Here is a 14,035-nt window from a genome sequence, read left to right as displayed (position 1 = left end):
TCATCCGGCTCGTGATATAAATTCAGATATACCCACTATATAAATATCACAGAATCACAGAATCGTTTAGGTTGGAAGGGACCTCTGCAGATCATCTAGTCCAACCTCCCTGCTCCAGCAGGGTCCTCTAGAGCATATTGCCCAGGATCACGTCCAGACGGGTTTTGAATATCTCCAGGGAAGGAGACTCCACTACCTCCCTGGGCAACCTGGTCCAATGCTCTGTCCCCCTCACAGTGAAGAAGTTTTTTCTCAGTTTCAGAAAAATATCAGCAATATCCACTAGAAGAAACAGGCCTACCAGCAACATTAGAATGGGTGTTTTAAAAACAGGTGCACAGGCAGGAATTTAACTTCTGTTTTTGACTCTTCTACACCTCCTCAAAATGATTCACACTCAAACAGTATTTAAACACCCATTGCCGCTCCTGAAATGAAAAACACCAACTTTAAAGACTCTCTGCAACCTGTACCTCTGAGAAACAGGCACTGATTGACCTAAATTTAAAGATCTCCCTGCGTTTGAATGCAATAAATCAGTCACTTCACAGAAATGCATTAACAGACTGTCAGGCACACACGCGGTATCTATAAATAAATGCCTCTAGAAGTACACGCTATATCTTGTACAACAATACGTTCAGTCTCAATTTTATTAAGAACAAGCAATTGACTGTGCAATTATGCCAGTCCTTAATCTCCGTCTGAAAAATACCCACAGAACCATCAGTAGCTGCAAAAATAATTATTTCCCGACATATCTGGAATTCAAGATCTTTCTTCCCGCAGACCAGCAAGTTTCTACGTCTGCTCACAATTCTGATAGAGCAGATTTTTTTTTTTTTTCCAGTAGCACAGAGTGCCTTGATGGTAAATAATGCAGTTTCCCCCAGCTTTTTTTTTTTTTTTCTTCCTTGCAGCACTGACCTGCACAGCCAGCACTGCAGCCACATATGACTTTGCATTCCAGGCCTTCCAGCAACTACCAAACTCTTTCTCAGAGTCACACAAACAGCAGACGTCCGAGCCGCTAAGCCCCGAAACGGCTGCAAAATTCAGGCGGCACCCTCGGCTCCGCAGCCGTAGGGGCTCAACCTCGTACATGAATCATTAACCGGGCAGCGGCAGGGCTTCAGCGGGGAACTCCGCCGCGCCACCGAAAGGCCTTCTTCGCAAAGCCAGCCCGGAAAGTTGCTTTTGGAAGCGGTCAGACGCGTCCGTGCTGGGAACGCACGGCCAAACGGAAACGGCGCGCGCGGGCAGAGCCTCGCTCATACGTTTTTCTGCAGGTAAGGCGAGCGCGTTCGAAACAGCTGGCAAGGGTGCCGCAAGAGCAACGCTCAGAGCGTTGCAAAGCCGTGAAAGGAAGGACATAACGACAACATGCAAAAAAGGCACCGAAGGGAAAAAAAAAAAAAAGAAAAAGAGAGAAAAAAACCCCACGGCCGCGCACGCCGCTAGCTATGCATTACACCAGCAGCAACTCACTGAAGCTCAGCTGAGAGCTCTAGGTGTGCTTTGCTTCGCGGCGATACGAATGAGTGAAAAACAGCAGGAATAAAAAACCGCTGCAGCTTTAGAAGCGGTTGAAAAGCGCCGTGGTAGGAGGACGCAGTCATCCTTCCGCTTCGCACCGCGAGCAACAGCTTCAACAACGAAAACAAACAAACAAAAAAATCCCCGGTAAATTTTCTGAATAGAGAAATAGACGCCAGTTCTCACCTTCGGCGTCTGCGTTCACAGAACGAATTTATAAAAACGTCAATTCATCCGTGCCAAGTTTCTCGCGCTTTAAGTAGTCGTGCACCACCGTGGAAACAGATATGAAGTTTTCATGCAGTACAAACACTGGCTAATAAGAAACTCTTCAAAAGGGAGGTTTGGTTTTGGGGTTTTTTGTTTGTTTGTTTGTTTTTAACTTGGCCTTCCTTATTTGTGTCATTGCAGATTATCGAAAACAGCAACCACAAACGAAAGTTTCTGGGGAAGGAAAAAAAAAAAAAAAAAGGCGGGGGGGGGGGAAGGAAATACAAACACAACCGAAAAACTAGTATTTTCACAGCGGCGCCCCTCCCTCCCGCATGAGGTCCCCACTAAAAGCGGAGCCGCGCCGGCCAACGCTAAAAGACCTTGCGGTTAATAGTCATTCTTAACACAGCACGCAGCGCTCTCGGTACCTACGTGACACGACAAGTCCTATGTGGTTTTTTTCTGTGATACGTATTAAGCAAATCTGGGACCGTCAGCGCTGTATACGGCAACGGTGCTCGCTCTGCAGCTCCGAGCTCAGCAGGCACGGCAGAAACAAAAAAAAAAGGTGGTTTTGCACGCTGGCAAACCCTTGGCTAAGGTGCCCAGACTACCTCAGCTCGCAGCACCGCTCTTAAACCAGTGTGATCCTGCAAATGCATCTTCAGACAACTGAAGACTCCGCAGCTCTCTATACTGAAGGAACCCGTTTACCAGATGAACCCCCCAAGCGGTACCACAAACTTGAACCAGACCCTGCCGTGTCCTAGCAGCACTTAAGGCAATCCGACTTAGAGAGCATCTGCCCTTCTTTGAAGAAAGGTTGCTCAGCCCCATCAGCAAACCGTTTAAATTCTCTTTTTTGCACACGAGACGTGCAAAGACCTGTTTTAGTAAACTTCACTAGCGCACAATGCCAGGTCTGTTTTCTTTAAAACATTATTCCAGCCTAAAAACCCCCCACTATTCTGATATACCAAATTTAGCTTAGCAGATTTTCATATCAAGCATGCAGTTCAGGTCTCTTACCATCCCTACGGATTTCACCCCTCTCCACAATCAAGCCAGATTCCTCCCATCATGAGAATCGCAAGGGTTTAAGGTCCTACGAGCCAAAACCATGCCCTTAATCATACCTACGCAGCACATCCACCGAAACACTTGCACTAACCTGCGTTTCAGATTGGGTCCAGAGATATACAACTAAATACTTATTTTGAGAAGAGGGAGGGAAGGGCATTAGCGACCATCTCAAGTAGACTCTACGGGAATTCCACGTAGATGGGCCATCAACAAAGTGAGGGGACAAAAGCAGGACGCAAAAAAGCGACCACTGTTACTAGTTCAGGATCAGTGACTTTGTGACTACTCGATTTAAAGCCACGCACAGCAGCAAGTTATCATCTCTGTTCTGTGCTCTAATATCGAGTATCAAATTTTCCAGCCTTGCTTTCAAGATGCTGCAATGGTTGCACGGGCAGACCTTAACACACAGCCACACAGGAACAAAGCACTGTAATTACATTATTGCGGGTCCTTCTCCTTAGGAGTGATTTTAGGTTTGTAGTGGCTTGCTCCTCCTTCACCAAAACCACTTTACCTACAAAATCAAATAATCCTCTATCCCGCCTTCTGCATTTTTTACTATATCTTTTTACGATGTTTTAGCAGATGCGATCCTAAAAAACTAGCTGCTGAGAACATTTTGAACGCAGAAGAAGAAAAGCTCTACCAGATCAAGGAGTTCATCCCAAGCGCTGCGCTTGGAACTTCCAATTGCAAAAATTCTCCAAGGAAGCAGAAAAGAGCACCCAGGGGTATCCTAAATTAATGCAGTAATACAATAGTTTGGTCAGCCATGTCATTATCTCAATACATAGAAGATTTTCAGAGCGAATCTTCATAGACACTTATGTTACGTGCAGTAAGCTCACGGCTTTAAATTTGATTGCTCACAAAAGCTTCAGAGGAACCAGCTGGAGCAGTGAAAGCTGTCAGAGGCATTCCAAATGTTATTTAACTTCATCAGGATGCACGATAAAAGCATCACTGGTCGTGGTTCTTTTGAAAGCTTAAAAGAAAAGGCCATTCCAGTGAAAACAGTGCTAATTTCAGTAACTTGGTGATATTTCAACAAAGTCATTTACGTTACATGAAAATTGACTACGATGGTAATGGAAACCCAGTTGGACACAAACTTCTTTTGGATTCATAATGAAAGCAGAAACTGAGATTATGAAAGAATGGAAAAACCTACAGCAGTGTCAGACAATTTCTGCTAAACTGGCTCAGATAGCTGTTCCGAGATATTTAGAAATGGGACAGAGTTGTCTTTAGTGCTGACCGGTGAAGAAAAGGAGACATTTACAATCGGTCTGAGGCAGCGATATTTTCCAGGAATTGGCAGCACAGGAATGTTATCCTTTACCTACATTGTTCCCAGAGGTCTTAACTCCCAGACAGGTTTTGCAAGAAGACGGCAGCTGGATGCTACTCCTCTCAATCACAGGTTCAGAGTATAGGCTGGTCAATAATTCTAAAAACTAATGCTTGAGCAGTTAAGACGGTTGATGTGTGGGAAGTGGCTTATGTGAGTTTTCTAAAGCTTGCAGTAAGCCACGTATTTAGGCTGGTCATTCTGCACAAGGCAAACGTAGCACAGTGTAGACATTTCAAAAAGACTGTATTATTTCAAGGAGGAATCTCGTTTGTTAAAATAACCCTAGCAAAATATCAGACTGTCCATCCAGAGATTAATGGTAACAATGAAACAGCGAGAATTAGGATGAAACGTCAGCCAAGAGTTTTTTCCTCAATGAACAGGCCATTTAAATATACATATATACTTGCATACAGACAGATATAAATACATGCATTTATCTCCTAGCAAAACTATCAATCCAGAGTCATAAATAATGCCTACCAGAACTAAATAAAAGCATTTTGAGGTTTTTCTTGCCCCCCCCCACAATGTATTCTTTACAGCTCATAATGATTAAATATTTCCCCACTCGCATAGCTGCTTCTTTTTTTTGAAGCGCTCAAACTGCTTTGATTCCAACTGCCAGTATCCTCAAATATATTAAGTAGTTTTCTGACTGTCCTAAAGCATTAAACTGTATCAATACAATGGTTTTGTATTCTTGCTTTTTACCAAAAGTTCCCATTTACTTAAGAATGGGAACTGCAACAGTTCTTTACTAGCTAGTAATTCTCTCAGGTTATGATTTATCCAAATCTTCCAGAGATAAAATTCTACTTTATTATAATATTCTTTGGCCAAGGAAATCGTATTACTATAGACTCCTTAATAATGTTCAATCAGCAGCCTATAACTGCCTCCATCAAATTAATAAAAAGCTACTTTAAAAGGTACACTGTATTCTTTATTTTTTTCTCCATCATGTTGCATTACTAAGCACTGTTTAGCACTTTCCATCTCTCCCCTCCAAAAGAGAAACCCAAAACACTACTTCCATGAAAGAAGAACCTGTGCCTATACGTACAAAACCCACTTTTTTGGAACAGCATTTAATCAAATTGCTATTTAATCATAGAGCCAAAGACGTTAAGCCTGTTCATACTTTCAACTAGAACCACACATCAAATTGCCCATCAGCAAATCTACACAATTTGCACACAATTACTGCTTCAGAAGCCAAGCACTACTCTTGAATTTTAATCTGATCCTCTAGAACCTTTGGCCAATACATCTGCGTGAAATAGCGGTCGTTTTCAAAGGTACGTTTTACCTCCCTCGACAGCCCTTCCCTGACTACGAATCGGGCAGCTGGCCGAAAGCGTTCAGCAGGACAAGAGGTTGCGTTACTGAGCGAAGGAACGCGCCTTGAAGAGTCCATCGTTTCCAAGCTCACAGCACCCTTTGGACTGAGGAAACATCCCAACATTGGTGAGTTCAGGCCCAAGTTTGGCATTCCTGAGTCCACACAGAGATCCCGCCGCCCATAAACGTTATCCGAGGTGCTGCTGGATCTATTTGAGTCAGAGATTTCTCATCCATCCCAGCAGATACCCCCACCGCGTAGTCTTCTCCTGCCCAGTCTACAACGGCTTGAAGCCACTGGCCTACAGGAAACTCCAGCTAGCACAGGTGTAAGTTTACACAGATATAAAGAATATGAGCACATCAAGCACGGCCTTTATCTTCCACTTCAGCTTCCCATAAAACCAAGTTCTTAGTCTTTACCTTTAAAGACCTGGGCTGGCTGATTCCTTAGCAAACAGAACAAAAAAAAAAAAAAAAAAAAAAGGAGTCATCTAAAGCTACAGAAGAAAGATTATGGCCAAAATCTGAATGTCACTCATATCTCGGTTTTCTACCTCCTTGAGAGTATCTTTAATCTGTGGGAAGATCAAAGTTTTCTCAGAAGCCTTTCCTACAGAAACTATGAAAGCACATGCATTCTCTTACCTCATTTTCTTTTTAAGAAATCATAAAACACCGCACACCCTTAGAAAACACAAATCTATATTAGAGCAAGACCGCACCACATACAATCTCCTCAGCTGAGGCTTGTGTGAAACAAGAAAGAAATAGCCCACCTGAGGTTTGTTAGCCGTATTTCTTACTGCACTAAAAATAAAGAATTTTTCAATGTAGAATACGGGTAGAATATCGGGCTGTAACATAAAGCTAAGATATTCGTTCTTCACTGTAACACAAGAAAATCTGACGGTTTAGTGGGTCAGCGAAGCAGAAGTCGTACTGTGACAATCCTAGTGTTGAACATAAACATAAAAGTCAAGGTCACAAACACGGTAATCAAACTTCCAGATAAGGATAGAAAGGTTAACGTGCCAGATGAATTATATTTCACAGTCAAGTAGATAAGCATGTAGAATATACCACACTCATAAAATCATATTCATTGCCCAGGTACTTCCCAACTGTACCTACAGCATCTAATTAAATACCAAACCTTTTAAAACCAAGCTCTTGACAAACACAGAAAAGCTTCAATGCCATTTTTGACAGGAGATAGTGTAGATTTAAGGCAAGTGACAGCAAAGCTCTACGCATTGTTTTTAAAAAAACAGAACAAAAAAAACCCTTGTTTGTACTTTTCCCAGAGGTCAACACTTAAAAAATTTACTAGAAACTTCAACTCATTAATAAATAAATAAATTATTATTAATAAATAAATTCATAAACCAACTAAAACTACCTAGACAGAGAAACATGCACGATATTTTCAGTCAAAATTGTAGAGTGGAATTATATGCAATGAAGAAACAAGAGGCTTTATCAAAACAGAGATAAGAGGCCAAAAAAAGCAATTAGCAGTGAGTATATACCAATCTTTTGTTACTCAGCTCTAGCAGTTATGCCGTACAGAAAAGAAGCCTCTGTCTTTATTCCAAGTCCCCTTAAAATGACCAATATCCTAAAATCGTGACCAATATCCTAAAACCACTCCAGGAAAGTGACAGGTAAGTGGCTATTTCACAATGGTCTCCCTCAACTAGAAGAAAACTCTGATCATGATCCTGGATAAAAACATCAAAAAGGAAGCTTCTGACCTCCAGGGTTTGCCTGGTCAGCGGCGGTCTCCTCACAAACCCCTTTTCAAAACGGGCTGCATCACACACCCCGCTACGAACCACAAGGAAAAAAAAAGAAAGAAAGAAAGACAGAAAGAAAGAAAGAAGCCTCAACTTCTCCAGCACTCAAAGCGATTTGCCCCAATAAGCTTGGCTTATGCACACTGCTCCCTCTTTCCCAAAAGCCCAAATGTAGAGCTAGCATCCTCAAAGGGTGGTTGGTACTTTCCGTAAGGGGTTCCTTGACAAAGAAAGCGCTGCCTAGAATACCAATAATTTTCTCATTTCCTTCTTTTCCAAGAATCAGCCCTGCCCAGAGAATTCACCTAACACATGCAAACATGCTTGCTTTCTCACCGTCAGAGCTGACAAAACCAAAACAGGTAACCATCTTGCACAAACCCCTGCCGCTGCAAATATAAGTTTTTACAGAAGCCATGGTGCCCATAAAAGATCTGCAGTCTATCATCCTATGGGACAAACTTTAGACATACAACCCAATTTAGTATCCCATTGCCACCACAACTGGCCTTGACACTGCAGGCAACGTGCTTTCCGGTATCATAGCGCCCAAAGATCACCTTTTCTCCCGTGCAGACACCATCGCCATCTCCAGCTGCCTTTCCACTACTGCAGCATTCTGCCTAGAGCTTCCTCATGGGCTGGCCAACCCCCGCAACAGGCTGCTTTTCTCCCCCACTCATACCTTTACTGCTCTCCATAACTCACCTTTGACCAGAACCAATACCTCTTTACACTATCTGCCAAGATGAGCTTGCTTACCACCCCCTGCAAGCATCCCTATGGCCTCCACCCAGCCCTAACCCCTACTTACGCGCCCTTGCTTCCCCACTGCAGCCTGCCTCTAGCCAGATTTAGACCCCCATCCGCACTTCAACGCTTCTCCCACATCTGCTCCTGCTCAGAAGCTGGCCCCACATCCACCCTGTCCTCAGACCTAGGCACCCACGCCTTGCTGCCCCCACCTGCCTCTGAGGACAGCCAGCTCCACGTGCATCCGAGCCCTGCCCTAATGAGACATTCTCCCACCATCCTCAGGCTTCTGCTTATGCAGCCCCCACAAATACGCCTGCTATCCCCAATACCTCCTCTGACCCAACCCCCCCACAGCTTACTATCTCTACAGACCTACTACAGTGTAAACCCAGTTACTTACGTTCATATCTCTGTCGTCTCCCAGACCTTCCTTTTTACAGCCTCAGCCCTACGCCGTCCAGTGCCCTACACCACATCCTGCTACCTGCAAACCCGCCCCTACACAGCCCCAGCTACTTCGCCTAACTACTGATCTCCAGCTGCCTCTGTGCAACCCCAGCAACCTACACCAAAAACTTTACTGTCCTCCTAGATATTCCTCTTTGCAGGGTAAACACCCTGTACGCATAAACCGCTGCTTCCAGACCGACTACTCGGGGCCCAACATTTATACCTCCTTACTCCCAGACCCTTCCCCAGACCCTGCCTTGCGCTGTCTGAGCCCATCGCAACCACGCTGCTGTCACCCGCCCTTGAGCTTGCACCGACAGCTGTATCACCCCCAAACCTGCCTCTCACGTTCACATACCTACTGCCCCCAGGTTTTCTGCTCCGCAGCCTCCACCACAGGCACCCAAATTCTTGCTCCCCAGCCCTTTATACCCACCCGCGAGACCAACCCTACACCCCTAGCGCCCTCACACTTGCCCTTGTGCAGACTCAACCAGGCACACCCAAACCCGTGCTGTCCCCTGAACGTATTCCTACCAGCCTTTTACACCTACGTCCCTACGGCCACGTGGATCTTCCCCTCGTATCCACGGCCCTGCTGCCGCCCCGGGCGGCCACAGATACTCGCGCCCCTGTTAAGCCCCAAACCTGCCTCTCACGCCCGCACCCCTCTTGCCCCCGAGCGTCGTCCCCTCGTGCAGCTCGAACCCCCGGTGTGCCCCAGCCTCTCGCACCCGCACCCCTACCTCCCCTCAAACCTGCCTCTTATCCCCACACCCCCCTGTTATTACAGGACCGCAGCCGGCGTTGGCAGAGGCCGCCTGGTCCAACCCCGCTGCTTGGACAGGCTGCCCAGGGCCGTGTCCAGGCGGCTCTGAACACCTCCAAGGCCGCAGCCCGTCCCAGCGCTCCCCCTCGCAGACCTGCCCGGGCCCAGCCCTTCCCCGCAGCGACCCCCGACGCCGCCAGCGCCCTTCGCCTCCCCCCTGACCCCCCCCCCGCCTTCCTCCGCTACAACCCGGCGGCCGCTGCCTGCCGCCGGGCCGGGCCGGGCCCCGCGGCCGAGCTCACCTGAAGCGCCCCCCGCAGTGCTGGCACTGGTCGCCCACCCAGCCGGGCTGGCACTCGCACTGCCCGCTGGCCGGCTGGCACCTGCCGCCGTTGGCGCACGGTTTGTCGCAGTCCTTGGCCTCGTCCGCCGCGGCGGCGGCGGTAGCGGTGGCGGCGGCGGCGGTGGTGGTGGTAACGGGTCCCGGCCCCGGTACCAGCGCCAGCAGCAGCAGCGCCAGCGGGAGCCGCCTCGGCCTCCCGCACCGCCAGCCCGGGCCCCGCCGCGCCGCGCGCTCCCGCGCCATCTGCCGCCGCCGGCTCCGGGAGGGGGGGGGGGGGGGGGAAGCGCGGACGCGCTCGCGGCACCTCCCGGGACGGTGGCCGGCCAGGGGTCTCCGGCAGCTCCCGGTACGGTGGCCGCGAAGGGGGAGGGCGCGCGCGCGCGCGCGCGCGAGGGAGGCCGAGCGCGCAACAGCCAGGCGGCGCCGCCGCCGGGCCGCGGCCGATGACGTCACCCGCACGCCGGCCACTGGCGGCGGTGGGGTTCCCCCACGCTCCCCACCCCGGGTGCCAGCGAGTGAGCACGCGGGGGGGCGGCCAGAGCGGCGCGGGGCTGAGCCCGTCTCCCGCCGGGGAGCATAGAGAGGAGGGGGGGGGGAGGCGTGGGGAGCCCACGCAGCGGGGCCGTGGGGCTGGGGCCGGCCGCGCCGTTGGGGTCCGTCATGGCAGCCCCGCCGCGTGGGACTCCCCCCACGCCTGCCCAAGGGGGGGGTCACGGGTCGGTGGGGCCTGTTTCCCCCCTCAGCCGGCAGAAGCCCACCGGCCTGCGCCATTAAAGCAGCCGTGAGGAGAGAGGCCGCAGCCGAGGCCTGCGGGAGCTGGGGGCTGCAGGGGGAAAGCGGGGGGGGGGGGGGCTTGTGTTAATTACCGTTATTACTTCCCCCTGTTTTAGGAAGAGCCGTGCGGTTGCGTGGGTGGTGGCCGGGATCTCCACGCCGGACCCCGGAGCGTGGCGGTCACCTGGGCTGCGATGGAGCGAACCCGGCCGCCGGACGGGAGGCTGGAGGGCAGGTTGCAAGACTATATTACGGTGGCCAAAGCGCCAAGCTCACGAGCGTGCAGGGTTTGTCATGGGTTGGTAATAACGGTTGGAAATTGGGAAGAATCCTCCATCTTAGTGTTTTGACTGCGTAACGCAGAAAATGGGGGTCTGTAAAAAGGGATACCTTCCTGCCCTGGAAAATAAGTTAAGCTCGTGCTGCTCAATGATTTTTAGGCCTTAATTCAGAACAGCAAAGGACTGAGGGAGGAGGAAGTAAAGCACTTATCTCTAGCATTGTCTCTGGCGCTGTCATTACCCTGAGTTCCTGTGCAAAGCAGCAGACTTTCCTAAACACGCTAGCAAGGATGTCCTTCGCAGCAGGAAGGCTGAAGCAGAGACAAAAATGCTATTCGAAATTAGCAAAATTTTCATTTTCGATTGTGTGAAGAAAGAATGAGAAAATTAAAGGTGCTGGAGTTCCTGGGTAAATGTTGTCTTCAGTCTGTCCCCATTAATCTACTTGATTATATTTGGAGTTGCTCAAGCAGTTAATTTGATACCTGCTTTTAAATGTAGCGAAATGTCAACAGCTGAGGAATAAATATTTTTAAAATTGAAAGGCGAGAAAGATACTGTTCATGTTTTTCCCTGTAAAAAAGGGAGAGCAGGATTTACGTACAGTAATGCAAAGACAGACAACAGACTGGATGGAAATAGCCAACAGTTAGTATTCAGAAATCAAAATAGCACTTACCAGTGTGAGCTGAAGGAGGTTCTTCAGTGGGAGCTTCAGTCACTTCAAAGGATGTTGAAGTTACCAGGGATGATGAGAGGTATTGAGCGAATAGGAAAGAAAAGAAGTCTAAGAACCAGTATTAAGTGTCTAGTCTTGTCAGTCAAGCGTCTATCTGGCAAAATCGTTGTTCTTATATTTTGTCTTTCCCGCTTGAGGCCCAGCAAGGAGAGTGAAATTCAAGGCTAAGTTTGAAAATGCTGTGCTAGCATCGAGACCTAGTATCGAGAAGAAAAAGAAAAGAAGTCAGAGACCAGCAATAGATATGAACACCTTCTGGACTATTTGGGGAGGGGGGAATACAGGAGGTATTTCTACATACATGTATGTTCCTGGAGTCACAAATGACTGCCAGTATGCCCACACTGCCGATTCAGATACCATCCCTTGGCCTGCCGTTACCCAAGGTGCAGCCAGTAAGTGCTAGTTCGTCTCTGAGATTCACCCGCCTTGGGATATTGCCAGCATGTGATCTTGCTCTCTGGATTCTGTCCTCTGTGTGTGATACACATGTTGCCAGCAAAACTTGCTCCGCCAGCTCAAGCCAAAGGGGTCCCACCGGTGGATGCTTCTGTGGCCTAGCCTCTGTACTGCATATTGTTACCTAGATGTCAGACCGGATGTCAGCTCTGGGTTGGGTTGGGCATCTGCTGTGGAAATATCTCCTCCATCCTCTGCTCTGTCTCTCCCCAGTCCGCTTGTGATCGCCTGCAGTTATAACGGATGACGATACTTGTATTTTCACAACACCGGCTCCCCTTTTCCTGCCATACATAACCGGTTGTTGCACAGAGGAATAAAAGTAAAAACACTGATTAACATGGTTAGAATAAATTTGGAGCAATCGTTCCCGTCCTAGACTTAAGTTGAAGTTAGCTGCATCTATGGCAAGCTTCAAGAAGGGCTTCTGTGCTCCGAAGCTTGGGTTTTTTTTTCCCAGCTAGGTCAGTTGGTCTAAGGAAGGATACCATGTCTCCTTGTATCTCTCCCCACCCTTTTTCCCGTAGTAAGTACTTTCTTAGAATTAGTAAATAAAAATAATAAAAGTTTTCTACCAAATGACTCCAATAATTAGATCTATACAGGGTCTTGTTTGTTTGTTATCAAGCAAATGTCAATTCTCTTGAATTTTTGAGTTAAGAAGGATCAGCTCAGCCCCTCAAATTCATCTGGCAGATGCTAGTAGGGAGAAGGAGTTAGCGCATCATGACAAGCCAACAATCCAGCTAGTCATCATCCGGCAGTGGCCAATCTTGAATACTTCAGAGAAGACTAACATCCGTGAATGTTGCACAATAGAAGAAATCCTTTCCTGACCTTGTTAGTGAACAAACTGTGCCCTGTTACTGTTTGCATAAAACATTAACTTTGGGAGATCATTATTGTTAAGCTAAGTTTAATCTGTTCAATTTTAACATGCAGGGAATGTTCAAAAATCCTTACTTTTTGGTTAGCAAACAACTTCCCTATGCGCAAACATGGTTTGGAAGGGGAGGGGTTAGGTTAGCTCAAAGTGCAGGCTGAGCTATTTTTATTTTGAAAAAGAAATATTTAATAATAGACATACTAGAATGATTAAAACGCCCTTTCCTGGCAACAGGCAGAGTAGGACAATGGTGTTTTTGCATACCATACACAGTAAGAATATTGCACTGAGGGATGGAAGAGTCCTGGCTATCAAGGCCAAAAAAGTGTTATTAGAGCAGCACTTAAGTGATTGTCACACAGCTTCGTGCAGCACTTGGAAATCAACAGTTAATATTAAACAAACATTTCCCTAGACATTCGTTTTAGGGAAGATCCTGCAATGAACAAGTACCTCCAGCACTGAATATATTTGCAGTGAGGAGTCACCCTCACCTCTTTTTCACTCTTACTGCCAAACTTTTACGACCCTGTATGTTCTCCTTATGCTTGAGATTAAGTGCCTCTTTGCTCAGTGCCTACTTGCTCAGTATATAAGTCAAGTTGCTACCCTCTTCAAATGCCCAGTGACAGGAGAACCAGAGATGCTAAATGGTGAATTGGCCTCTGGGGTGAAATTATGCCCTTGTTAAGAAAACTCCCTTTGATATTAATAAGGTCAGAACATCATTGCTGATGGCTGAGTCATGGCTGAGTTGGATATCACAGATGTGTAAACAATGGAGCTACCCCGGGAAGCTGGTTACTTGGTCTGTTTATCTGTGCGACTCGAACGGATCAAGCCACAGTGGTATCTAGCAGTCAAAAATCACACAAAGTCGTAACCGTAACACCACGTTATAAATGTATACTTCCTTCCGTTGACACACACTGTTTCACAGTAGCCCTTTTCTTGCATAGAAACTAAACTCTAGAAATAACTCCCTTCCCAGGGGCTTGGAACTAGCTGCTCCCAATTAGCTCATAACCCAGCACCGTCGTTTTTTCTCTTCCTCATCTGACGTGCTGTTCCCACCCATTGCAACCCTTGCCCACATTCCCAAGTGCCTTAGCATCTCCCAGACCCATCCTTTCTCCTGAAGGCCCTTCCAGTTGCCCTGCTTGTATCCAGTTGCAACGGGATGCTCAGGCTCCAACGGCATGTCCTTGCTCCTCATCCGAAACATTGTCCTTGCTGTATGAAGAGC

The 14,035-nt window shown here is 47.7% G+C and overlaps 1 protein-coding gene and 1 long non-coding RNA gene across 4 annotated transcripts in view; one reads left to right on the top strand and one right to left on the bottom strand.

Moving 5' to 3' along the window:
- Positions 1-9,911, bottom strand: part of ATRN (attractin) — a 148,302-nt gene extending 138,391 nt beyond the window's left edge. Inside the window, exon 1 of one of the 3 annotated variants that reach the window (XM_068943817.1) lies at positions 9,610-9,911. In XM_068943817.1, coding sequence (XP_068799918.1) covers positions 9,610-9,893 — 284 coding nt within the window. In that variant the 5' untranslated portion in view covers positions 9,894-9,911. Of the gene's footprint in view, positions 1-8,488; positions 8,640-9,609 lie in introns of those variants that run through there. The other 2 variants (XM_068943818.1, XM_068943819.1) reach the window with 2 other exon arrangements.
- Positions 9,912-10,049: 138 nt separating this feature from the next.
- LOC138067258 (uncharacterized) lies at positions 10,050-12,479 on the top strand. Its single transcript, XR_011141152.1, has 3 exons — positions 10,050-10,165; positions 10,541-10,659; positions 11,582-12,479. It is a non-coding gene; the product is annotated as an uncharacterized lncRNA (long non-coding RNA).
- Positions 12,480-14,035: the final 1,556 nt, after the last annotated feature.

Source organism: Struthio camelus, chromosome 4 (genome assembly GCF_040807025.1).
Source record: "Struthio camelus isolate bStrCam1 chromosome 4, bStrCam1.hap1, whole genome shotgun sequence".
Lineage (NCBI taxonomy): Eukaryota > Metazoa > Chordata > Aves > Struthioniformes > Struthionidae > Struthio > Struthio camelus.
The sequence above is the reverse complement of the archived record's forward strand: the minus strand, read 5'-3'. Positions and strand labels throughout refer to the sequence as shown.